This window comes from Pelophylax lessonae, assembly GCF_965119305.1.
Source record: "Pelophylax lessonae genome assembly, chromosome: 4".
Lineage (NCBI taxonomy): Eukaryota > Metazoa > Chordata > Amphibia > Anura > Ranidae > Pelophylax > Pelophylax lessonae.
This window is the reverse complement of record NC_138771.1, coordinates 416,913,483-416,940,052: the sequence shown is the minus strand read 5'-3', so window position 1 is coordinate 416,940,052 and position 26,570 is coordinate 416,913,483. Positions and strand designations below refer to the sequence as shown.

Genomic DNA, 26,570 nt, shown 5'->3' with positions numbered 1-26,570 from the left:
TTTCATCATTTTTTGGAAAATTAAGAAAAAAAATCACAATTCAGATATGACTGACTGACTATTGACAGTACAAAAAAAAATTATAATAATTAAAAAAAAAATTGTATTACATTTTTTTTTAATGATTTTTAACTTTTTTTTTTTTAACACACTGTGACCAGAGAAATATAATGTTACCATAGTTTAGAGCAGAGGAAGGGGTGCCTACTTGAGTAACTAAAGATCAAGGTGAAGTCCATGGTTAACCAGATCCCGTTACAATACGATTTTTTTTTTTTGCAGTTATATATAGAATATTGGAGAAGGGAAAGGTTAAACATTGGTGTTAATTTTTTTTTTCCATCCAGGTTACATTAGGGATACTTTCCTTCACTTCCTGCCCTGTGGACCCAATAGGAAGTTGTTACAGGAAGTAACATTGTACTTCTCTGTGGAAGTGATCAGGATTTGTATTATTTTTTATTACACATTATGATTGCTTATAGCATTGCATCACATTGCTATAAGCAAGCATTTTACAGAATGAAACAGATTCATTCAGTTTGTTTTGTTTAGATTCTGTGATTGGCCAGAGCTAATCACATGGTACATATGGGCTGTGATTGGCTCTGTCTGTACCATGTGAACACACTGAACAATCACAGCTAGCAATACAATTGTACACATGTCATGGATGTCATGAAAGGAAGGTATGTATTGCTTACAACTGTCATGTGACCTGATGTGATTGGTCACGCCAGTCACATGGTACCAGCAGTGAGCTGGTACACTGATCAGTCATTAGCTGTGTCCAGTGGATGCAGCTTGTGACAGATCATGCCGTTGTGTAGTGAGATCGGAGAGGACAGCAAACAACAGCCCCCCCCCCCCAGATCGACGAGAGGCACGCCCAGTTGTCATTTTGTTATAGACTGGGTGGAAACCAGATAAATAAAAAAAAATAAAAATAATAAAAAAAATTGCATAAAGTGTTTGAAAAAGTCTGACAAGGGCCAAATATGTTTTCAGGAGCAGAGGAATGACTACATTTTTTTTTATTATATGCTATTATTTTTATATCTATAGTTGTTATATAACATAAATATTTACATTACATTGACTTTTTTATTCTACATGCTTTTCTAGAGTTTGATCATGCCAAAGTGAAAGATAGATAGATAGATAGATAGATAGATAGATAGATAGATAGATAGATAGATAGATAGATAGATAGATAGATAGATAGATAGATAGATAGATAGATAGATAGATAGATAGATAGGTAGGTAGGTAGGTAGGTAGGTAGATAGATAGATAGATAGATAGATAGATAGATAGATAGATAGATAGATAGATAGATAGATAGATAGATAGATAGATAGATAGATAGATAGATAGATAGATAGATAGATAGATAGATAGATAGATAGATAGATAGATAGATAGATAGATAGATAGATAGATAGATAGATAGATAGATAGATAGATAGATAGATAGATAGATAGATAGATAGATAGATAGATAGATAGATAGATAGATAGATAGATAGATAGATAGATAGACCATCAAACTGTATAAAAACATTGCTTCAATAGGACCTGTTAACACAATGAACAATGCAATACATTGAAAAAATAAATCCTTCATACTGGTTGGCAGTTTACCATTTAAGTTGAAGCAAATTAAGTCCTAGCAGCAATGCAATGTCATTTGTTTAAAATGTACACGAATGTAGCATGTGTCTCAAAAGCATTTCTGTTGTGAACCTAGCTTAAAATGGTATTCTTGTACTTTGCTTTTATAAACTAACAAAAGAACAGACATAGCACACCGTATGACAAACCAAATAACTCTTGTTAACATAGAAAAGCTCTTGCAAGCTGATTCTATCTGATAAAATTGATGTTACTACGAATCTCTTCGATATGTACACACATAAGCATACAAAAACATCTTTCAGTTAATTCAGTATGGATTTATCATAATGATATAATAGCACAACATACAAAAGAGCACATAAATGCAAAGCATACTGTATATACAAGTAAGTAAGCATACAGAATTTGACAGGATAGCAAAAAGTAGCAGTAGAATAGACATGTTTCTCATGAAAAAAACATATTTTCTAGAATACCAGCTTACAACCTTAGAAAATAGCATCCTCTGACTTGCTCATCATTTGCATATTGCAAGGCAGTGTTACCAGCCAGTAGTGGAATTGCCTTTACTTATGGTGCTATAGTACTCCTGCTAATGTAAGCTTATTAATGCAGCTAAATGAGTTTGTAGTGTGAAGACCTGAAACTGCTAAGGTATCTTCAACTGATGTGGGAAGAAATAAGAAGTGTCAAGCCCTAGTAAGACTACTATTATAATGGTATAAGCCACAGGGCCATAAGATTTGTTTCTATCAAGTTCCGTTGAGTTGATGTCAACTAGTGGTGATCTTTTGAACAGTTATATTATGTTCACCCAACATACGGATATTAACGTTTGTTTGCAATGCAATTTTTTCCAATCAAAGTTTAGACAAAGACCAATTAGGCTAAATCGAATTAACACATAAGTATGTTTTATAGTATAGTGGAAAGGAACTAGATAACTTTGAAGAAATAGATAGCATCACTAATAGTTAGAACCCAGGATCTACTGTTGCCATACTGAAATTATTCTCCTTAGCAGTCATTACAACACTGTGTAAAATATTCAAAGTACACAAATGTTACTCACAACTTTCAATCTCTAATGTACAGTTCTGTTCATCTAGTGGATATCTTCTTAGATCCATCATGCATGCTGCCGTTGTTGTAATCCTAGAAAAATAATGACAGTCATTTTAATTACTACAAAAGGGAGGAAATATGTGTATAATTGAAAGTACTGTATCAATTATTCAATATTAAAGGGAAAGCAAAACATTTTGACATAAAATGCTCATCTTCATAAATCATGCGCTGGATACAGTAAGCTAGAACTGTAATGACTCTGCTGACATAAAGTCATTTGGTCAATACAAACACAATATTTCTAACCAGGTCAACATGACCTAGACTTGACACTCATTATGTGTTGGTAGAATGAGTGACAAGCTTAAGTGAAACCTTTAGGACATGACAATGATACATTTTTAACATGAAATAATTAGGGTCTGCGGTGTGCTTTCAAAGTTGACCATATAATAGACATGTTAATTAAAGGCTTATTGAATGATGTTTGAAGACACTGATTGCTCCAAGAATGAATGAAAGTGCCCATTATGGTCAAAACAAAAGGCATTGCAGAAGATAATAGAACCTTTTTTAGGGCTGTATTTTAAGTGAAAGGAAGGGGAAAATAATTTTTTGCCATTTTATTTTAAACGGTAAGAACAAATCAGTGAATTTTCCTTCAGAAGAAAAAAACAATTTTTTTTTTGTGTGAAGGTTTAATTCTATGCTATTCAGATATTGGATGTTGCATATGGTACAACTAGCTTTAACACATAATAACAAAACCCTTTGAAAACATATATCAACAAATAATAATGATGATAATAAAACAATAATAATTATTTGGTATTCTTTGACTATTTTCAGACCTTACCACACCTAAGTTATAATTATAGTTTCATAGTAGGTGAGGTTGAATAAAGACAATAGTCCATCCAGTTCAACCTGTGTAGCTGTATGTGTGTCAGTGTTGATAATCATTTCCCACATCCCTGTATATTGTGTTCACTAAGATGCACATCCAAGAGGCTTTTAAACAGAATTAACAGTGTCAATTCTATCACTATTAGTCTACCCAAAGCTGATAAATTCACATTAAGTTGCACTGTCACACTCCCCTTTTCAACTCTCCATAGTAATTCATGGAGAAATTACTTTAGGCTAAAGTACTTCCCTTTGTAATAAATGTTTAGAGCAGAGGAAGGGGTGCCTACTGGAGTAACTAAAGATCAAGGTGAAGTCCATGGTAAACCAGATCACGTTTGAATACAAACTGTATTTTTTATTCGTGCAGTTATATACAATATTAGAGAAGGGCAGGGTTAAAAATTGGTGTTAAGTTTTTTTTTTTTCCATCCAATTTTCATCAGGGATATTTTCCTTAATTTCCTGTCCTATGGACCCAACAGGAAGTGAAAGGCAATGTTTCCAAGTGAGAAATATTATTTCTTCGAGAGTTGTCACAGGTATAAATCTTCCCATTGGAAGATTTATCCTGTATTCCTGCTTTGGTGTAACTCATAATGTTGGATTTGCCCTAAATTTCATTACCAGAGACACATGTGATCAGGACAATTAGAAAGGGTGAATCTTTAAAACAGGAAAATGGACAGGAAAGAAAAAAATGACAGTTGTTCAAACCCTTTGCCCACCCCTCCAGTTGTGCCTTTAGTAATACTTTAAAAGGGAGCAAAAAGTTTTTTTTTTTTTTTTTTTTTTTTTACAATAAAATGTAGTATTTATGTTACCCACGGGGACTCTTGTGATGGGGTACGAACATGTGCAAAGTCAAAGATGCCATTAAAAGAAATGGTGGAGAAACAAGTAAAAAGAGGGAAATTAGAAAAAAGAAATAGGAGGGGTAAAATGTAAAAAGAGATAGGAAAATTGCATACTGTATATGTATATATACTGTATATATCTATATATATATATATATATATATATATATATATATATATATATATATATATATACACACATATATATATTTTATTTTTTTATTTTTCTAAGATCTATATATACATTTATATAACTAAACTAAAGGAAACATGCTAACCAAGAACCAAGGCTTGAAATACTTTCTATCCATCATCAAAGAGTGAAAGATGAACTGTTAAGTCAAGAATAACCCACATCCCTTTTTAAATACATGAAATTAAAACTAGCACTCACTAATTTGCAAGATGAAAACTGATTAACTGTGCATAATTTACTTTGATGAATGCTCCATTATTTAGGCTGCGTGCTATCAAACTGCATGTTAATGCTGCATTAAAAATGCTAACACTACAGAGTGAATCTATTATAAAACTGTAGCAGGTGTTATAAACACAGAAAGCATCACACTAAGCAAACTTTTATTCAAATTGTTCCCAGAGATTTCAGTCACTTATTATTACCTTATTTAGTGTCACTTTTTGGAACAGATGTCTGAAAATCACATGTGTCAATACGAGACTGGAGATCATGGCCTTAAAAACCAAACTATGGTTCATATAATAGTGGAGCAAGGACATCTGTACTGTAATTAGGCATTAGCTAACTGATCTACCATGTTCAAAATTTAAACCAGTTTAGGACAATTCACAGCTTATGGTTTTCCACAACAAATGTCAGCCTCATCCGCTAATCAGCTTTCTCTTTTTTACTTTTGCTTTAACCAAACATTAACTGAAGACATTTCTCCCCACTGATACAAACACCTAAGCTATTAGTATGCCTATAACCAGTTAGGAGGGTAACTCTAGTAGGGACCATAAAAAAGTGGGTCCATATGTGGACTTAGGAGCCATTACAAACCATTCCTCCAACCCTAAGTAAAGTGGAACGCAAAGATACAAAAAAGTGTGAACATGTACAAGAAATTCAATAATGCATTCATCACTTTTTATGAATAGTAAACTGTTTTATTTATTGACCCACACTGGTTCTTTCTCATTAAATTGTATATAACCTAACATTTTCAATAAAAAAATGTTGATGTTATGTTCATATATGTTCTTGTCATTACCTCATTGCCTCATGAGTGGATTAAGCAAGCCATGTGCTATAGTGGCACCTTTGCAGATGTGTTCCCTACCTGGGCTGTGTGTGTTCATAGACACACACAGGGCAGCTCAGCCACATTCCCCCACTCCTTCCTCACTTGACTTGACTGGCAGTAGCGGGAGCCCACGGCTCCCACTGCTCTTAGTATAGCCTGTGAGCGCAGTAAGATGGGATAGAAGAGCTAAAGCTGGGCACAGTGCTGGATTGATAGAGGACTTTGGGGGGGGGGGGGGTAGTGGGGTTAATGCAGGGAATGCATCTAAATACTGCAGTTCCCAAGCATGCAGTGTGTGTGGTAACATATACTATAAGCATAGTGTATTCTAAATATTTTTTTTTTCTTTAATTACCTCATGCTTTCATCACTGTCCTCAGTGTTGGGGCTGTGGGCATGGACAAGCCAATGCATTATTATTGCCTGTGATATTGCTGTAGTATTAGGAAGTACTAGGCCATTTGCAAACCAAGCTAAGAATAGAGTGCTGACTACCAGCCTTTCTCTAGAACAGGGGTCTTCAAACTATGGCCCTCCTCCTGTTCAGGAACTACAATTCCCATCATGCCTAGTCATGTCTGTGAATGTCAGAGTGTTACAATGCCCTTGTGGGATGTGTAGCTCCACAACAGCTGGAGGGCCGTAGTTTGGAGATCCCTGCTCTAGAAGCTGTTAGTCAAGCAATGCTAAGCAGTGTATGAGGTGTGGCCTTGGGATTGCAAAGGGGATGCTATCAGTTACACAGTGAGGGGATTTACCAAAATTGGAGCATGCAAACTCTGGTTCAGCTCTGCATAGAAACAGTCAGCTTCCAGGTTTTATTGTCAAAGCTTAGTTGAACAAGCTGGAGATAGAAGCTAATTGGCTACCATGCACAGCTCCACCAGATTGTGAGTGCTCCAGTTTTAGTAAATTTCCCCAATGTGATAGCATGGCTGCCTGTAGCTTTACTACAGAAGTACACCAATGATGGCAAGGCTTTATAACTCAATGCATTGTGAAGGTCAAAACACCTTCTTCCCCTAAAAAAAAAAAAAAAAACCTAGCACTTTGGCCTTTGAAATGCAGTGGGTTACAGTGGGAGCCAGGTTTCTGTGGAAGAAAGGGACCATAACCTGTTGGATTCCATGTTGGAGTGACAGCCCTTATCAGATCTATCAGTTGGCCCATTTTGAATGTACGAATAAACTGTACACTTTTGAATAGTTTTTTTTTTTTCTTGTGATCAAAGCTATTTTATGTTTGTACTATGTAAGTATAAGGTTTTTTTTTCTGTTTTGTCTTTAAGAAGAGTGTACACTTCGGAGTAAGCGTGGAAGACAATGTGTGACACTTTGCTTTGGAGGGGCAAGTCTGTGCAGGGCTGGTGGAAGCAGCACTGGAGAAAGTCTGAAAGAGAGGCTTGGTCAGTTGAATAAAAGAAAGGAAAAGGAGGCGCAAACACCTAGTGCATTACCCGTGATACTGTGTAAACTGTTTTTTTATATATAGAGCTCTGAAGAAGGGAGCTTGACTCCCGAAACGTGTTAGCGGTCGCATTTTCCAGGACATGTTCCAACATACGTGTGACGGGAATTTGCAACACGATTTTAATTCTTCATGTTTGTGAGTATGCATTCAGCATTTTATTAAAACATTTTACACAGTACCACGGGTAATGCACTAGGTGTTTGCGCCTCCTTTTCCTTTCTTTTATGCATCCGTTTTGGAGTTCCCTGCCTGAGGAGAGCAGCACGCCAGTCTTCCCCTTTGGAGTGAGCGCTTGGCTGATATATTTGTTTGGTCAGTTGAATGCCTGTAGCTGGAAGAGGGATTCAGAGAAAATATTTGAACTCTGGAAGCTGGACTGTGTTGATCACCGTTTCTGATGCCTGGAACACAGTGAGCCAGGACTGCAATCATTTTAAGGCTGAGGGAGGTCAGTCTTTTGACAGGTGTACTGCAGAACTGGCACATGTAATCTGCCACCATGGGGGAGATTTAACAAAACTGGTGCACGCAGTATCTGGGGAAGCTGTGCACAGTAGCCAATCAGCTCCTAGGTTTTATTGTGAAAGCTTAAAGCGGAGTTCCGGCCTCAAAATCAACTTTTCACCATCCACTTGCTTTGATGTACCTGAGAAAGAATTGGATAATTTAAATTTGTTTTGATTTACTTACCTTGTTTTTAAAGAAAATATACTTACCTTCCTTCCTCTTCCTCCCTCTGCGGCCGCGGGCGCGCCGTCACTTCCTGCTTCCTGGACAAGACATTTTCAAGGTAAGTATTTCTTCTAAAAGGTAAGTGAAACAGGGGACAGTTCAGAGGCTATCATTGCTAAAATGCACTAGCCCTGACTGTCCCGGCGGTATTTTTATCTAAAAAATGTTTTTCAGGGTGGAACTCCGCTTTAATTGAACAAGCTGAAGTTAGAAGCTGAAACTACAAGATTCTGTGTGCACCAGTTTTAGTAAATCTTCCCCCATTTGTAAAGAAAATTTGCCTAACAGAGAGGAATTCAGTAGGCGAGAGTTAATTTGAGACAGATTTCAGAAAGTAAACTGTAGAATTGAAATATTTGTATGAATATAAGACTGAGTGAATCAGGCCTCCTAGTTTTTCAGGGAGGACAAAAGAAGGATTCAGGAGTGCTGTTTCTTTTGTATTTATTAATGTCAAATGTGCCCAGAAGGCGATGGGAGTTGCTCAGCAGTTCTGAATAGCGTTGAGTGCATTATACACTGTATACTATTGGATTTTTTCAACTGTGCATAATACCAATGCTGCTCTCATGGAGAGAAAACATTCTATAAAATCTCGTCAGAAATGGACACTTCTAGGAGTGTTGATCTACTGGTCTTGAGCCACGTTCAGTGGTTCCTCCCACTGATCTACCCTTTTTTGCACTTTGTATTATACACAGTCTTTTTAGGTGGTTTACTTTTGAAATAACTTTTAAATGTCAATCATCAAGCAACTACTATTTTCTAAAGGAACAATTCACCCTGTATAGTGCCTAATCATAGCAATAACAGATGGTATCTCTATGACTAAGCCCAATATGGGGTAAACCATGTTTGGGTCTTGGATTTGGATGAGGAAATTCACTCAAATGCATCCAAACAAAAGGAGTATTGAGCTATGATCAGTGTGCAAGGGCCATGTTTTTTTACTACAGTATTTAGAGCAAGTTTGAGCTCTTTGGCCTGGAGCTATGTGAGAGCTAAACATTTTTGGAGCAGTGTATCCTAGTTCTCAGAGTCTGCTATTTTCTAAAACTGGCAAAAAATATGAAGTATCACCTGTAAGTATAGCAATTCTGGGTACAGTGTGATTTTTTTCCCCCCTTTTTACAACAATGGAACTTATCATATAATTATACCAGGCAGATCCTTGTGCTTAGGAGAGTATGCCTAAGGAAGTTACTGAAAAGGTCTGCTTCTGTATCAGCTGAACTGATGTAAAAATATGCAATAAAAAATGACTAAGGATGTATATACTGTATGTACTGTATATGATTTTGACAGAAGTTTTTTTTTTTTTTTTTTTATATCAGCATCAGCAAAAGAGTATTTTCAGTTAAATGAAAAACTTCTCTAAAACATAAGTTGAAGTTTTTTTTTTTTTTCACCGCTGAAGGATTTGAGAAGACATATTTTCTGTTAAATTAAACTGAAATATCGGGGGGCGTGGAGACCCCGACCGAGAATGGCCGCATTCTGAGGATCTCCACCAAGCCCTGAGACAATCAGCCACCATCTGAGCACTCCGCTTACCTGGGACCCTCCATCTGCTCGCCATCAGCTGCCACTACATCCCCAGATATGCCCAAGGGTCAAATTGAGCACCAGGTGCTAAAAAAAATGGACAGCGTCTTCAAGCAACTAGGCCGCGGGCTCCACCAAAATGGCGGCAGCCAGGAGCCACGTCCAGTGAACAGGGCCTGCCTGTGTCAGACACAACTCTCAAGGAGATGCTGCAGTCTCTGAGAGCATCATTACATACTGACATACTCCAATGTGTCCATCAATGCCAAAATGACATACTGCAGCTGGGGGACAGAGTGGACAGAATAGAACATTCTATGTGCGATTTCACCACCTCCTTTAATGTTATCTTTGATGATCAATCAGCCCACAGGCATGAAATCACTTGGCTAAAGGACAAATTCGTAAACCTGGAGGATGGGTCCAGGAGGAACAACATCAAGATCAGGGGCATTCCTGAAACTATTTTGCTGCCACAACTGTCTCGCTATGTGTAAGATCTATTCTTGGAGCTGGCACCAGATAAGTCGGCCCTGGACATTATCCATAGACAGGATCCACAGGCTGCCTAAACCGTCCTTCATCTCCCCAGAAGCTCCCAGAGATGTCTTGCTCAGGGTGCACTTCTACCAAACCAAGGAAAAGGTGTTATCCCTCTTTAGACAAGCAACCCAGCTCCCGAATCATTACACCAATCAAACTACTCCCTGACTTGTCCTGACATACCCTACAGAGGAGGTGAAATCTGGTGACTGTGACTAAAGCGCTACCCAACCATAACACACTGCACAAATGGAAACACCCTGCCACCCTTTCCATTAACCATAATTGGACAACAGCTCAAGTCCAAAGGCTGGAAGATGGCATCATGCTGCCGCGCCAGTGGGGCATACTGACGGACCCAACCCCTTGATGAATCGCCAACCTGCTCAGAATGCCCGAATGGCAAATCGTTTCCCAGAAAAGGTCCTCTAAAAATAACGTGCAACCTACAGGAGGCTCGGTTCCAGCAACCCAGATTACAAACTAGTCTCAGGGCCCACATGCAAAGCCCCTTCTGTGTTCCCCCTGTGATATGGATCTCACAGCTTTGCTGTGTGCTTCTCTACCCAGAGAATTCTTTGTAACCGTTCAATTTGCTTCCACTATGCTTATCCACCAGTTGTCCACTTCTGTTCAGACGGGTCCTCACGTATGGCACGAGCACATGCTTACCATTCATCCAAGAGACTATCTCCATACACTGCCTACCTTGGGTCATCTTGGCCCCTACACCGCAAACATGCTCCCTCCCTGGGAATTTCTGCTACCACAACTCCGTCAACTCACTGAATCGCAAACATGCCAATACCTTGCCTATCACTTAACATAAAAGGCCTTAACCATCCTGCAAAATTATTCTCACTGTGGAAAGAAGCAACCACAATACATGCAGACATTGTTTGCACTCAAGAAACCCACTTCAACAAAGACGCTATGCCAAGGTGCACACACAAGAACTTCCCCCACATCTTTCTGGCCTGTGCTCGGGAAAAGAAACGTGGTGTCCTGCTTGCTATCCGAGACTCTGTCACCTTTCAAAAAAGAGACTCCATCCTGGATGATGAGGGGCGATACATCATCGTTACAGGGGACATCAACAACTCTCCCTACACACTGGTCTCTCTTTTTGCTCCCAACACCCACCAAGTCCTATTCCTGAAGAGACTCTTCAAAACCATTAAACAGGTCAAGTATGGTCAACTTATGATGTGTGGGGACTTTAATTTAATGGTGGACACTTCGATAGAATAAGGAAGTGTAAGTCTGGATCTCTAAGGAGACCGGGTAATTTCTGGAAAGTATTGAAAGAGGAGGATTTGTTTGATGTCTGGAGGTGCCATCCCACCACAGAAAGAGATTTACACCTATTTCTCCCCCAGACATCAAATGTATTCTCATATAGATATGTTTGTTGTGGATAGATGGTTACTGCAGCGGGTTTCTTCATTCTCCATCCAAGACACAATAACTGTGGAAGATGGGGAAAGGAAGCATAGATCAGCAATATGGAGATGTAACATGCGTGTTTTACAAGATAAAGGTTCTTCCAAGGCTATAGCTCAACACCTGGGTGAATATTTCAATGTAAATCAGAAATCGGTGCAGGACGACTTTATGCTTTGGAATGCCCATAAGGCGTTTATTAGGGGAATATGTATATAACAAGGGGCCAAGTTGCGCAACATCTACAACCATAAACTTAATAGCTTACTATTAGGGTTGAGCGGACACCTAGATGTCCGTGTTCGACGGGTTCGGCCGAACTTTAAAAAAAAGTCCGGGTCCGTGTCCCGGACTTTTACCGAACTTTTCCCGGACACCGAACCCCATTGAAGTCAATGGGGACCCGAACTTTAAGGCACTAAAATGGCTCTAAAACACCAAAGGAAAGGGCTAGAGTGCTGCAAATGGCAGCAAAACGTAATTAAGAGCATGGCAAGTGCTCTGCAAACAAATGTGGATAGGGAAATAACTTAAAACAACAAAAAAAAACAGAAAAATAAAACAATGTTCTTCTTCATCTCTGAAGGACGAGGCCCATATGGAGTAGGAGGGAGGTTGAGGTGGTGGTGGATGTGGCGGTGACATAGGCGTGCGCACAGGGTGTGCTGGGTGTGCCTGGGCACACCCTAATCACCTAGGGCACATAGCATTGCCAGTGAGGAGATGGGAAAGATCTCCCTGGGACCTGCTCTGCTCTATTTCTCCTTGCCTACAGGTACATGGCCCCGATACATTACTCTCCCTGCTGGCAAACACATGCATGTGTATTTCAACTTTGGGGTGCACACCTTAATGCAATAGGCTGCACACCTATGGGCGGTGTAGGTGGAAGCGGCGGTGGAGGAGGACCAGGGCCGGATTAACAGCATCATGGGCTTGGTGCTGAGGATTTTGAAGGGCCTTAAGGGCCGTGCCTTGGCATGCACCCAGAGGAGGAAGGGTGCAGCCATGCATGCCTAATTCAACATGGGATGCTGTCTCTGAAGCCCATAAACAGATCCATGCATCGCCAACTGTCCCTCCTTGTCCGGCCTTCACGCTGTGTGGGGAGGTTCTGAGGGTGCTGCCTGGGGAAGCGAGCATAGAAGCCAGACTTCTGTGTTTACAAGTGACAGAAGAGCGGTAACAGTGAATATGGCCAACCCGGGGCCTATATAAAAGGTAGGGGCCTGGAGCTGCAGCTCCAATAGCCCCTACATTAATCTGGCCCTGAGGAGGAGGACGAGGTAGCCAACACTGCTTCTTTTCAAAAATTTTAAATGAGGGTACACCCCAAAAGAGTGAGAAAGAGCAAAAATGGAACAATGGGTGGGTAAGGTCGGTATCCATTGCTATTCTGCATAAGGTACGGAAAAGTCCCGTGGGATCCATGCCTGGTTCATTTTAATGAACGTGAGCTTGTCCACATTGTCTCTGGACAGGCGGCTGCGCTTGTCTGTTATAACGCCCCCAGCCGTGCTAAATACCCGTTCAGATAATACACTGGCTGCAGGGCACGCCAGCACCTCCAAGGCGTAAAGGGCAAGCTCAGGCCATGTGCCCAATTTGGAGACCCAGAAGTTGAAGGGGGCAGACCCGTCATTCACTACATGTAGGCGTGTGCACACATACTGCTCCACCATGTTGGTAAAATGCTGCCTCCTGCTAAGACGTTCCATCTGAGCTGCTGGTGCTGCTGTTTGTTGTGGCGTGCTGACAAAGCTTTTCCACATTTCGGCCATGCTAACCCTGCCTTCTGAGGTGCTGGCGGTGCCCTGGTTGCGTTGGCGACCTCCTCCTCCTCCTCCTCTGCCTTGTGCTTCCACTGTGGCCCCGCTGTCAGATGGGAATGCCAGCAGCATGGCGTCTACCAGCGTGCGCTTGTACTCGCGCATCTTGCGATCGCGCTCCAGTGAGTGAATTAAGGACGGTACGTTGTCCTTGTAACGGGGATCCAGCAGCGTGGCCACCCAGTAATCAGCACAAGTTAGAATGTGGGCAACTCGGCGGTCGTTGTGGAGACACTGCAGCATGTAATCGCTCATGTGTGCCAGGCTGCCCAGAGGCGACGAAAGGCTGTCCTCTGTGGGAGGTGTATCGTCCGTGTCCTCTGTATCCCCCCAGCCACGCACCAGTGATGGCCATGAGCTGGCCTGGGTGCCACCCTGCTGTGAACATGGTTCCATCTCCTCCTCCAGCTCCTCCTCCTCCTCATCCTCCTCATCCTCCAGAACTGTGCCCCTGCTGGACAATTGTGTCCCTGGCGTTTGTGTGTGCAGGAACCCACCCTCGGAGCCCCTTGCGAATGACTGCCCTGAAAGCCTTTGAAATGTTACCTCTTCATCCTCCTCCTCCTCATCCTGTGCCACATCCTCTTCCATCATCGCCCAAATTGTTTTTTCAAGGAGGCATAGAAGTGGGATAGTTAAGCTGAGAATGGCGTCATTGCCACTGGCCATGTTGGTGGAGTACCCAAAACAGCGCAACAAGGCACAATATATGCAAATGTCAAATATGCAAACTATGCCGCAATTTAATGTTTTTTACACCAAAAGGGTGTGTATTGAATAGCGGAATAGGATAAAAAACTGTGTATCTCACACGTACAAACACAGACTAGGCCCGATTAAATTTTTTCCTACCCTAAAGGGAGGATGAGGAAGAGGAGTATGGAACATGCAGCACCCTCAAATCTTCAGAAGTATGAGATGAACCCCAAAAACTTGGAAAGGTGGATCTCTCTCACACGTACCAACACAGACTATCCCCCAATTTAACTGATCCCCAAAGGTTTTTGATTAAATAGCGGAATAGAAAATATGATCCAAAAAAAGTGTATGTATATCACACGTACACAACCACACTAGGCCCCAATTACTATTGTTTGTACCCCTAAAAGGCTAGATGAGGAGTAGGGGGGGTATGGAACAGGCAGCACCCTCAAACATTCAGAAGTATGAGATGAACCCCAACAACTTGGAAAGGTGGATCTCTCTCACACGTACCAACACAGACTATCCCCCAATTTAACTGATCCCCAAAGGTTTTTGATTAAATAGCGGAATAGAAAATATGATCCAAAAAAAGTGTATGTATATCACACGTACACAACCACACTAGGCCCCAATTACTATTGTTTGTACCCCTAAAAGGCTAGATGAGGAGTAGGGGGGGTATGGAACAGGCAGCACCCTCAAACCTTCAGAAGTATGAGATGAACCCCAACAACTTGGAAAGGTGGATCTCTCTCACACGTACCAACACAGACTATCCCCCAATTTAACTGATCCCCAAAGGTTTTTGATTAAATAGCAGAATAGAAAATATGATCCAAAAAAAGTGTATGTATATCACACGTACACAACCACACTGGGCCCCAATTACTATTGTTTGTACCCCTAAAAGGCTAGATGAGGAGTAGGGGGAGTATGGAACAGGCAGCACCCTCAAACCTTCAGAAGTATGAGATGAACCCCAACAACTTGGAAAGGTGGATCTCTCTCACACGTACCAACACAGACTATCCCCCAATTTAACTGATCCCCAAAGGTTTTTGATTAAATAGCGGAATAGAAAATATGATCCAAAAAAAGTGTATGTATATCACACGTACACAACCACACTAGGCCCCAATTACTATTGTTTGTACCCCTAAAAGGCTAGATGAGGAGTAGGGGGGGTATGGAACAGGCAGCACCCTCAAACCTTCAGAAGTATGAGATGAACCCCAACAACTTGGAAAGGTGGATCTCTCTCACACGTACCAACACAGACTATCCCCCAATTTAACTGATCCCCAAAGGTTTTTGATTAAATAGCGGAATAGAAAATATGATCCAAAAAAAGTGTATGTATATCACACGTACACAACCACACTGGGCCCCAATTACTATTGTTTGTACCCCTAAAAGGCTAGATGAGGAGTAGGGGGAGTATGGAACAGGCAGCACCCTCAAACCTTCAGAAGTATGAGATGAACCCCAACAACTTGGAAAGGTGGATCTCTCTCACACGTACCAACACAGACTATCCCCCAATTTAACTGATCCCCAAAGGTTTTTGATTAAATAGCGGAATAGAAAATATGATCCAAAAAAAGTGTATGTATATCACACGTACACAACCACACTAGGCCCCAATTACTATTGTTTGTACCCCTAAAAGGCTAGATGAGGAGTAGGGGGAGTATGGAACAGGCAGCACCCTCAAACCTTCAGAAGTATGAGATGAACCCCAACAACTTGGAAAGGTGGATCTCTCTCACACGTACCAACACAGACTATCCCCCAATTTAACTGATCCCCAAAGGTTTTTGATTAAATAGCGGAATAGAAAATATGATCCAAAAAAAGTGTATGTATATCACACGTACACAACCACACTAGGCCCCAATTACTATTGTTTGTACCCCTAAAAGGCTAGATGAGGAGTAGGGGGGGTATGGAACAGGCAGCACCCTCAAACCTTCAGAAGTATGAGATGAACCCCAACAACTTGGAAAGGTGGATCTCTCTCACACGTACCAACACAGACTATCCCCCAATTTAACTGATCCCCAAAGGTTTTTGATTAAATAGCGGAATAGAAAATATGATCCAAAAAAAGTGTATGTATATCACACGTACACAACCACACTAGGCCCCAATTACTATTGTTTGTACCCCTAAAAGGCTAGGAGTAGGGGGAGTATGGAACAGGCAGCACCCTCAAACCTTCAGAAGTATGAGATGAACCCCAACAACTTGGAAAGGTGGATCTCTCTCACACGTACCAACACAGACTATCCCCCAATTTAACTGATCCCCAAAGGTTTTTGATTAAATAGCGGAATAGAAAATATGATCCAAAAAAAGTGTATGTATATCACACGTACACAACCACACTAGGCCCCAATTACTATTGTTTGTACCCCTAAAAGGCTAGATGAGGAGTAGGGGGAGTATGGAACAGGCAGCACCCTCAAATCTTCAGAAGTATGAGATTGTGTTCACTGTACCCCACAAAGATTGAGTTCACCTCACCCCACAATGATTGTGTTCACTGCACCCCACAAAGATTGTGTTCACTGCACCTCACAAAGATTGTGTTCACTGTACCCCCCAAAGATTGTGTTCACTGCACCCCACAAAGATTCTGTTCACTGTACCCCACAAAGATTGTGTTCACTGCACCCTAAAAGGATGTTGTTCACTGCACCCCACAAAGATTGTGTTCACTGCACCCTAAAAGGATGTTGTTCACTGCACCCCAAAAAGATTGTGTTCACTGTACCCCCCCAAAGATTGTGTTCACTGCACCCCACAAAGATTGTGTTCACTGCACCCCAAAAAGATTGTGTTCACTGTACCCCCCAAAGATTGTGTTCACTGCACCCCAAAAAGATTGTGTTCACTGTACCCCCCAAAGATTGTGTTCACTGCACCCCACAAAGATTCTGTTCACTGTACCCCACAAAGATTGTGTTCACTGCACCCCAAAAAGATTGTGTTCACTGTACCCCCCCAAAGATTGTGTTCACTGCACCCCACAAAGATTCTGTTCACTGCACCCCACAAAGGATTTTGTTCACTGCACCCCAAAAAGATTGTGTTCACTGCACCCCAAAAAGGATTTTGATCACTGCACCCCAAAAAGGATGTTGTTCACTGCACCCCAAAAATGATTTTGTTCACTCCACCCCAAAAAGATTGTGTTCACTGCACCCCACAAAGATTGTGTTCACTGCACCCCAAAAAGATTGTGTTCACTGTACCCCCCAAAGATTGTGTTCACTGCACCCCACAAAGATTCTGTTCACTGTACCCCACAAAGATTGTGTTCACTGCACCCCAAAAAGATTGTGTTCACTGCACCCCAAAAAGGATGTTGTTCACTGCACCCCAAAAAGGATGTTGTTCACTGCACCCCAAAAAGGATGTTGTTCACTCCACCCCAAAAAGATTGTGTTCACTGCACCCCACAAAGATTGTGTTCACTGCACCCCAAAAAGATTGTGTTCACTGCACCCCAAAAATGATTTTGTTCACTGCACCCCAAAAAGGATTTTGTTCACTGCACCCCAAAAAGGATGTTGTTCACTCCACCCCAAAAAGATTGTGTTCACTGCACCCCAAAAAGATTGTGTTCACTGCACCCCACAAAGGATTTTGTTCACTGCACCCCAAAAAGATTGTGTTCACTGCACCCCAAAAAGGATGTTGTTCACTGCACCCCAAAAAGGATTTTGTTCACTGCACCCCAAAAAGATTGTGTTCACTGCACCCCACAAAGGATTTTGTTCACTGCACCCCACAAAGATTGTGTTCACTGCACACCAAAAAGGATTGTGTTCACTGCACCCCAAAAAGATTTTGTTCACTGCACCCCAAAAAGATTGTGTTCACTGCAGCCCAAAAAGATTGTGTTCACTGCAGCCCAAAAAGATTGTGTTCACTGCAGCCCAAAAAGATTGTGTTCACTGCAGCTCACACACAGAAAAATGGATGTGGATCACTGACACCTGCCTATCTCCAATCCCACACCACACAGCAATATCGATTGTAGTTTGTAGAACACAGTTTCCCTAAAATTCAGCAGACTCTGTCCCTAACAGGATTGAGAAGAGATCGTAGATCAGGATTGAGTGCAGATTCACCCCACCCCCCACACAGCAATATCGATTGTAGTTTGTAGAAGACACTGACCCTATAATTCAGCAGACTCTATCCCTAAAATGCCTACAACTCGCCCTGCCTAAACACTCCGACCTGTCCCTCAATTCTATCCGGACACAAATGGTTTTTTCCTGCCTATCTTTCCCTAATCAGCAGCCAGCACATTGATGTGTGCTCTGTCCCTTAGCTAAGCAGCAGAATGACGCTGCTGCGGCGGCTGCCTCGAACTTATAAAGACTTGGTCACATGCTTCAGACGGCCAATCACAGCTACTAAGACATTTGCAGGCATGGCTGGGATGGCTTAAGGCACACCAGTTAAACGATTATTGATTGGCTGTTGAAAGCCCGCCATGAAAAGAGCGCCAAAGCATGCAAAACCCGGAAATAAAACGACCGAACACGGATTTTTACCCGAACATACAGTAAAGTGTCCGTGTCCGTGTTCGGGTAAAAAAAATCCAATTATTCGGTACGAACACGAATAATACAGTCCGTGTTCGCTCAACACTACTTACTATCAGATATCCATACCCTAGATTCCCAGAATAAAGTGCATCCCTCGCCTGTCACATCCTGGGAACTGACGAGGCTAAGAGAGGAATTGTGATTACACCTTCTTGAAAAATATGACACACATATCCGCCACATCAAAAAAACCCAACACAGTACTGCTAATAGAGCAGATAAACACCTAGCTAACCAACTTAAGGTGACCCAAACCAGGTCCAGGATCTCTCATCTAATGCATCCCACACTTAAACAATATATCATAAACCCGCAGGGTATAGCGGATAAATTCGCTAATTACTATGAATCCCTTTATAATCTGAAGGATGCCCCTGATACACCCCAACCTTCCCAACTGGCCATTCAACCATTTTTATCATCCCTCCAGCTTCCCTTGCTTTCCAGTGCCCAGCTAGAGGGGCTTAACACCCCCATTTCTATCTCGGAAATAACCGGTGCCATCAAGACCCTGCCCAATGGCAAAGCACCTGGCCCAGACAGGCTGCCCAATGAATACCATAAGCTATACAGTTCAGCGATCTCTGACTCCCTACAAAGAGCCTTCAAAGCAATGGCAACTGCAACATTCCCGCCTGAGATGCTGAGAGCCTTGGTAGTCACCTTACCTAAACCAGGAAAAGATCCTGTTTCCCCAGCAAACTTTCGCCCAATCTCATTACTCAACTCAGATATTAAAATCTACGCTAAAATTCTGGCTCTGCGTTTGATGAAGGTTATCACATTTCTAATCAAAACAGATCAAACAGGATTCATATCGGGCACACAATCATCGGATGACACCAGAAGAGTCTTGAATATAATTCACCATGCTAGACGGACGCAAACACCTTCTCTGCTGCTTGCTTTACATGCAGAGAAGGTGTTTGACAGGGTGAACTGGCTCTAAATGGAATCTTGCTTGAGAAAATTTGGCTTACAGGACCAGATACTGTCGGCCATTATGGCCCTATACCCTAACCCCGCGGCACAGCTCAATATATCAGGTATTCTATCTAGACAGTTCAGGATCACAAATGGCACTTGTCAGGGATGCTCGTTATCCCCTACTATTTTCAATCTAATGATTGAACCCCTAGCAGAAGCAATAAGATCCAACCCAGATATTTAAGGCTTCCAACTGCATAAATCCTGCCATAAAATAAACCTATTTGTAGACGATATTATTCTATTTTTCACTAACCCCCAAACTTTGTAGCGGCATACCGAACCCTTACCGACTTTGGTAAGGTCTCTTATTATAAGGTAAATGCCTCAAAATCCCTGATCTTAGACCTGGGAATAAACAGGGACGACAGGCGCTCCTTCAAAAACATATGCCGTTTACCTGGCAAGATGAGGGCATTCCATACCTGGGGATCAAATTCACCTCTACCACATAGGGGATTATCCTGGCAAACTATAAAACTCTCATATCCAAGATAACAAGAGACCTGGACCGCCTCTCTAAATTTGTAATGTCATGGTATGGCAGAATAGCAACGGTCAAAATGTTCATAATCCACCAAATACTATATGTTTTTAGATCCCTTCCACTACTGATGGCCAAATTCTACATCAAAGCCCCGGGGAGTAGCATCAAAACCTTTGTCTGGAAAGGCAAAAAGGCTAGGTGCCCTCACTCCTCCCTTAAAACGCACAATAAAGTTGGGGGTGCAGGTCTTCCAGACATAGAGGACTACTTCTGGGCGGCCCAGTTAGACCACAACACTGGTTCTCACAAAAAGAGCTTCCCAGATGGGTGGAGGTAGAAACCGCCTTGACTTCCACTACTAACCTGAATGTACTCTTTTTTGCGTATTTATGGGGACAATTCAGTTAAAAGAATTGCCTCCTACTACCAAAATGTCCTTGCTAGCATGGAGACATTTCCAAGCACTAGCACCATCACTTCCCCCTTCCTCAGGATTCTCCCTGTGTATCGAGATCTTCCAACACCTCATACCTCACATCTCTACTCAACCACTTAAACAACAAGGTATTAGGTATCTCGAATATGTCCTCACCAACAACACTCCCATGTCGCTGAAGGTTATGACAATAAATTCTCCCTATCCCCTCAAGCCCAATTTACGGGAATGAGAATACTCCACTACATAAGAGCGAATGGGCTGCCTAATTTGCAACAACACCCTAAATTATGGGTCATCGTCACATCGCCTATAACCCTCCAAAAGACCTTTTCAATGCTCTATACCCTGTTACAGTCCAAATCTCAGTTTATTAAATCTGGTGCAATGACCAAATGGTAAAGGGACCTCAACCAGGACTTCACCCAAAGAGAATGGACTTTAGCCATTAACTCTATATCCCAATCGTCGCACTGCTCCAGCCATAGAGATCTGGCCATCAAAACCCTGAACCACTGGTACTACATCCCCTATAGGTTGGCAAAGATGTCTCCTTCCTACTCCCCACTCTGCTGGAGAGGCTGCGGTCAGATCGGCAACCTTTCTCACTCCATATGGTCCTGTCCCAACCTAGTAATCCTCTTGAGCCAGTAGTTCAAACTAATAGCTTCACGCACGGGACTAATTCTCAAACCCAACCCAGCACTGGCAATCCTTAACCTAGGAATTGACAAGATTCCCTTGGAGTATAGAACAGTCACTACCCAAATTCTCCTATCAACCCGTTCACTGATAATGAGGAATTGGAAATCCACCGTAACCTCTAACCTATCCAATGCTGTTGAATGAAAAAGGGGTTGCAGCGCTAAAAACTAGTAAATTGCATACATATTAAAGTGTAGCAATAACACACATTATCCCAGTGAAGGGATTGTAATAAATCATACAATGAATGTTCATTCCAAGGATATTGTAAAGTTCATAAATATATCCCGGTGCAAATGATGAAAAACAGGGTTCACAAGTGTTGCTGTGTCCACCACCAATGAGAGAAATTCAAACTCACCAGAGCCAGGTGCTGTCTATATTATAGGACAGCAATAAGGTGTTTGTGAATAGGCCTCGTGATCCTTAGATATTTGGATATTCGGCGACATCTGGACCCAGGGACAATCTCCAAAAGGTTGATCGGCTCAACTCATCACAGTGAGAGTTTAAAATGAAAAATGGAAGAGGCTCATGATGTAGTATGAAGTGATATTAAAAATGTAATAAAAAATATATTTTTGTAACACTGACATCAATACAGCGTACATAAAAATATAAAATAAACGATAAAATCAAACAAAAAAGGACTCGCATCAAGAGCCACCACTGCGAGATAGGAGTGATGGCTGGACCTTAGGAGTTTGAGATAATAGCTCATGAGCTATTATAGCTATATTCAGATGTCTAAAGATCACGAGGCCTATTAACAAACACCTTATTTCTGTCCTATAATATAGACAGCACCTGGCTCTGGTGAGTTTGGACACAGCAACACTTGTGAACCCTGTTTTTCATCATTTGCACCGGGATATATTTATGCACTTTGCAATATCCTTGAAATGAAAATTCATTGTTTGATTTATTACAATCCCTTCACTGGGATAATGTGTGTTATTGCTACACTTTAATATGTATGCAATTTACTAGTTTTTAACGCTGCAACCCCTTTTTCATTCTCTATTTTAGTGTACAAATATTTTGCACTCCTTTGCTAGCTGCTTATCTTGTACATCTTAAGCGCTAATTCACATTTTTTGTTTTCTATCCAATGTTGTTACTTTGGTTTATCAAAACTGCATATTTGAACACATGATAGCGAGGTCAAACATGACCCATGCGGCATGCATGAAACAATGGTCCTTCTGGAAGAGTTAGATGATAACTCAATAACCAATACGGAGGGGCTGGGGGGGTCGGGGGGGGGGAGCAGGACTTTGGACACAGGTTGTTCTAATTAGGAGCGCCCGATCCCTAAATCCCTAAATCCCCTCTGGAAGGGACCCCAAGGGGTCCGTGGCCAGCAATATTCCACCTGAGAAATTTGGGGCGCTCTCCTCTACCGCAAGCCTCTCCCCCACCAAATCATTCCTTGAACTTAGGCAGTAGGATTATTATTATGCTGTATGGAAAGAAGAACAACGTTAATGATTATGTAAACGTTATTAACCCTCACTGGTATCTGTGCCATATACTCTGTGTCTCAATTGATCTACGTGTCTGACCCGTACAATGTTGTATCAGTTACTTTACTGTAATTATCACTTCTGCATTTCAACATTGTTTCTACTGTTTTCATAAAAACTCAATAAAAACCAGTTTAAAAAATAAATAAATTAAACTGAAATAAAAAAAAGTTTATCAGTTTAAAATGTTTTACACTTGCATCTAAAAGAAATTGACAGAGAAAAACCTGTGATAGTTGGTTCTACTCAATCTGCTATCTCCATTTCCCATAAGTACATGGCCCTAACTAGCAGAGCAAAGCATTTTTTTTTTCAAATGTGAAAAATAAATTACTTACAGATGCTTCCTGTCACTAAGCATTGAAATAGCCCCAGAGGTCCTCCAATGTATCCAGTTCATAAGAATAAATTACACTATTTAAAGTCCAAGCTTTAAACAACACACGCTGGCAGCAGTACAGTTGGATTACTTTTTGAAATATAAGCAAATGTAACACAAATGCCATAAAATGATTACATATATTATGAAGGTTAATATTGGCTAGCACAAGATTGCACCTAAACATTCATGAGAAATCACTCAAGTGTGTTAGCCAAGCCAGCAAAAATGTAAAGCCATCATACTTACTAGAAGGAACCAACCCATAATCCATAGAAAATAAACTAGGAATAGGCAGCTATTTTCAGTTACAGAATAAAATGGGAATTTTAAACTGCTTAACAAAGTCTTTCCTTTCATGTTGTTAAAAAACATGAAAAAGCTTAATTTGATGACTCATATTTTACCACTAACAAAAGTAAGACATGCCTTATCAGAATGTGAAAAATTTATGAATTAAAGTGGACAGCAGGCAGAAAAAAATATTCTCTTTGATATGGAAATACTGATGACTTTAGAAGAGGAGAGGAACAAATGTTAGACTTTGAAGCATGATGGTTACTATGAATGATTTGCCAACATATTTATTTTTTTTTAAGGAGAAAGCAAATCTGTTTATAATCATGGTAATTCTGTGGTTCAAAAGCTTCTTAAACAAAGGTAAAGTACCGCCTGTTCTCTTATCTGCTCAATTTTTACTTTGACATTACTTATTTGGCATTACTTAAAAGACATTTCCTAGGAACTCTCTGTAACGCATGACTTTACACTTCTATTTTAAAATGAGATATAATAACATTGACTGTCTACAATAACCTTTTATCTGCATTATTATATAATTACAAATAATTATGTTTTACTAAAAGTTAGACTTTTGTATTTTTAAGTTGCTATTCATTAAAAATAACACAGAGATCTTGGTCATTCATATTTTTACACATTTTTAATAAACAGCAAATGAGCTTTAAAATAAGCCATCACTGACTTTTATAGCTGCAGGCACTGTGAATAAATTCACCCTAAAATCTCACAGTAGAAGCATTGAAGTCTTTCAAGCTTTTATTTCAGGCAGCCTAAACAATTCCCCTATGCAAAGCTCTTTAAATTAATATTGTGCTTTGCTAATTCATGGCAAATCTTTAATTTTCCAGTCCTCCCCAGCATATACTCACATTAACGTCTCTCCCTTGTCACTTCATTAATTGTTTGGAGCCGCAGTATATACCTAGCAAATCCTGGAAAATCTACAGTAGCCTGTGACTCATTCTATGTTGCAGGGTTGGGCCAATAAGTGCTGCCACATGAAGAGTTCATTGATAGCTCTATGTGAGCCACATTTTCAGATACTCAAACCTTACAGTGGACTTTTCTTCCCTCCCAAACTTCTACTAAGTTGTGTTGTGATTGAGGGGTAGTCTAGATACAATGCTCTACATTGCAGTTTTATACAAGGTACATAGATGAATAGGAGAGCAGTAACATGGATGTACAAAATAAAGACTGGACTGTCAACTAATGAAACAGAATAAAGCATCCAACTGGTCATTACATAAAGAGAAATAAAGTTATTCAGTTAAAGTTAAATAGAAACAATGTGTATACAAAATATATATATATATATATATATATATATATATATATATATATATTATATATACGGTATATAGGTGTGTGCAATAAACATTGTTGAGAGAATGGAACATTTCATGTTCTTTCACGACGAATACAATCTAAAAGGGCACAAAGGCATGTCTGGACAATTTAGCACAAAATCATTGATTTATGTAGTAGGTATGTTACAGGTATCAGTGATGTGTAGCCACTAACCCCATATCTTGTCAAATTTTACACCTACAGTAGCTTTATATGTTAATTTATAAAGTGGAAAGGTTTTGTTATATAGGTTTTCCAGAGATTAATATTAATTAGAGATCGACCGATTATCGGCAAAGTCGATATATCGAGGGCCAATATGCACTTTCCCCAATATATCGGAATCGGCCTTTTGATTTACTGATATTGCCAATATTTTGGGAAAGTGCATGTACCGGAGTGATGCCTGACGCTAGAGGCATCACCCCAGTACCGGTGTCCATAGCCGACGGTCGGCTGTCTTGTAATGACAACCAATGCGGCTGAGAAGCCACTCGGCTGTCATTTCAAGGAGCGGGAGGGGATGCCGCCCCTCTCCCACCACCTTCCGTGGCTCGCCCGGGTCTCCTGTCTTACCGGGAGATCCGGGCATCCTACCTTCACCGCCACCGGGTCTCCGTTTCTTTGAATTCGGCGCTGCCGAGTCCCCGGAAGTGGTGTCATGACATGACATCACTTCCGGGTACTGGTGGCGCCAAATTCAAAAACTTACAGCATTCAAAACAGCCAAACTTGGCATTTTCAATGCTTTTAAATGCAGAGGAAGGGTCTGGGGTCTTTTAGACCCCCAGATCCCACCACCACAGTACCTGTAGACATTAAAAAAATCGGTATCGGTATGGGCGGTAAAAAAACTATATCAGTCGATTACTAATATTAATGGGGCAATATACATCCATGTGAGCACCACCATTTTCAATGTGGCGCTAATGTCTAGGACTTAAAAAAATACCCAGTATGTTTCACTAGGGGTTACAAATATTGGGTTGATCAAAGTGAGAGGGAATGGAAGTAAAAACTTTTGACCATATAAGTCTGAGTTTAGTGGATTTGGCTTATAGAAAAGGGCTATAGAGAGATAACTGGGTATTATATGAGCTGGTTAAAGTAAGTAGAGATGGGCAAATTGTTTGGACCGAGCATTGTTTTGGCCCTGAACAGCACCGATTCGGGTGTTCGCTGAACAACCATATTTTCTGGGCACTTGGTGGGATGTTTTCCCGCTGAGCACACAGTGAATAGCTGATGGTTGTTAATTTGTGGGCTGACAGCCAAATGAAAAAAAAAAAACAGAAAAAGGTGAAAAAAATGGCGTGCGGGTCCCCTAATCCATACCAGGCCCTTATCTGAGCATGCAGCCTGGCATGGAGGCGGGGGGCGAGCGAGCCATACCAGGCCACATGCCCTCAACTTGGTGTTGCTTTGGGGCAGGGGGCCCCCCACCCCAAAGCACCTTATCCCCATGTTGACATGGGCCTCTTCCCCACAATCCTGGGTGGTAGTTGTGGGGGGTCAAGCTGACTTCTGGCTGTCAGATGGAAGCTGTTCAGTGCCTCTGCAGGCGTCAGATTACTTGCACACCCCACCCCCCAGTAATGGCCACCTTCCTCAACGTGCCCCCTCCCCACCACCATGTATCCCGGAATGAGCACATGCGTCTGCTCTCCTCCCCTTGTTGTTGCTGACCCTGAAGCAACATGTAAAAAGTCACTTCCTGTCAGTGTCCTTGGCCAGCATGTCCAGGAAAGAACCTAATACAGTGCAATCTGTA

General features: G+C 41.2%; 1 protein-coding gene across 1 annotated transcript in view; it reads right to left on the bottom strand.

The window, feature by feature from the left end:
- GABRB2 (gamma-aminobutyric acid type A receptor subunit beta2) overlaps positions 1-26,570 on the bottom strand; it is a 672,214-nt gene that overhangs the window by 192,220 nt on the left and 453,424 nt on the right. The window contains exon 5 of the mRNA XM_082254879.1: positions 2,711-2,793. Within this exon, the coding sequence (XP_082111005.1) occupies positions 2,711-2,793 (83 nt within the window). The remainder of the gene's footprint in view (positions 1-2,710; positions 2,794-26,570) is intronic.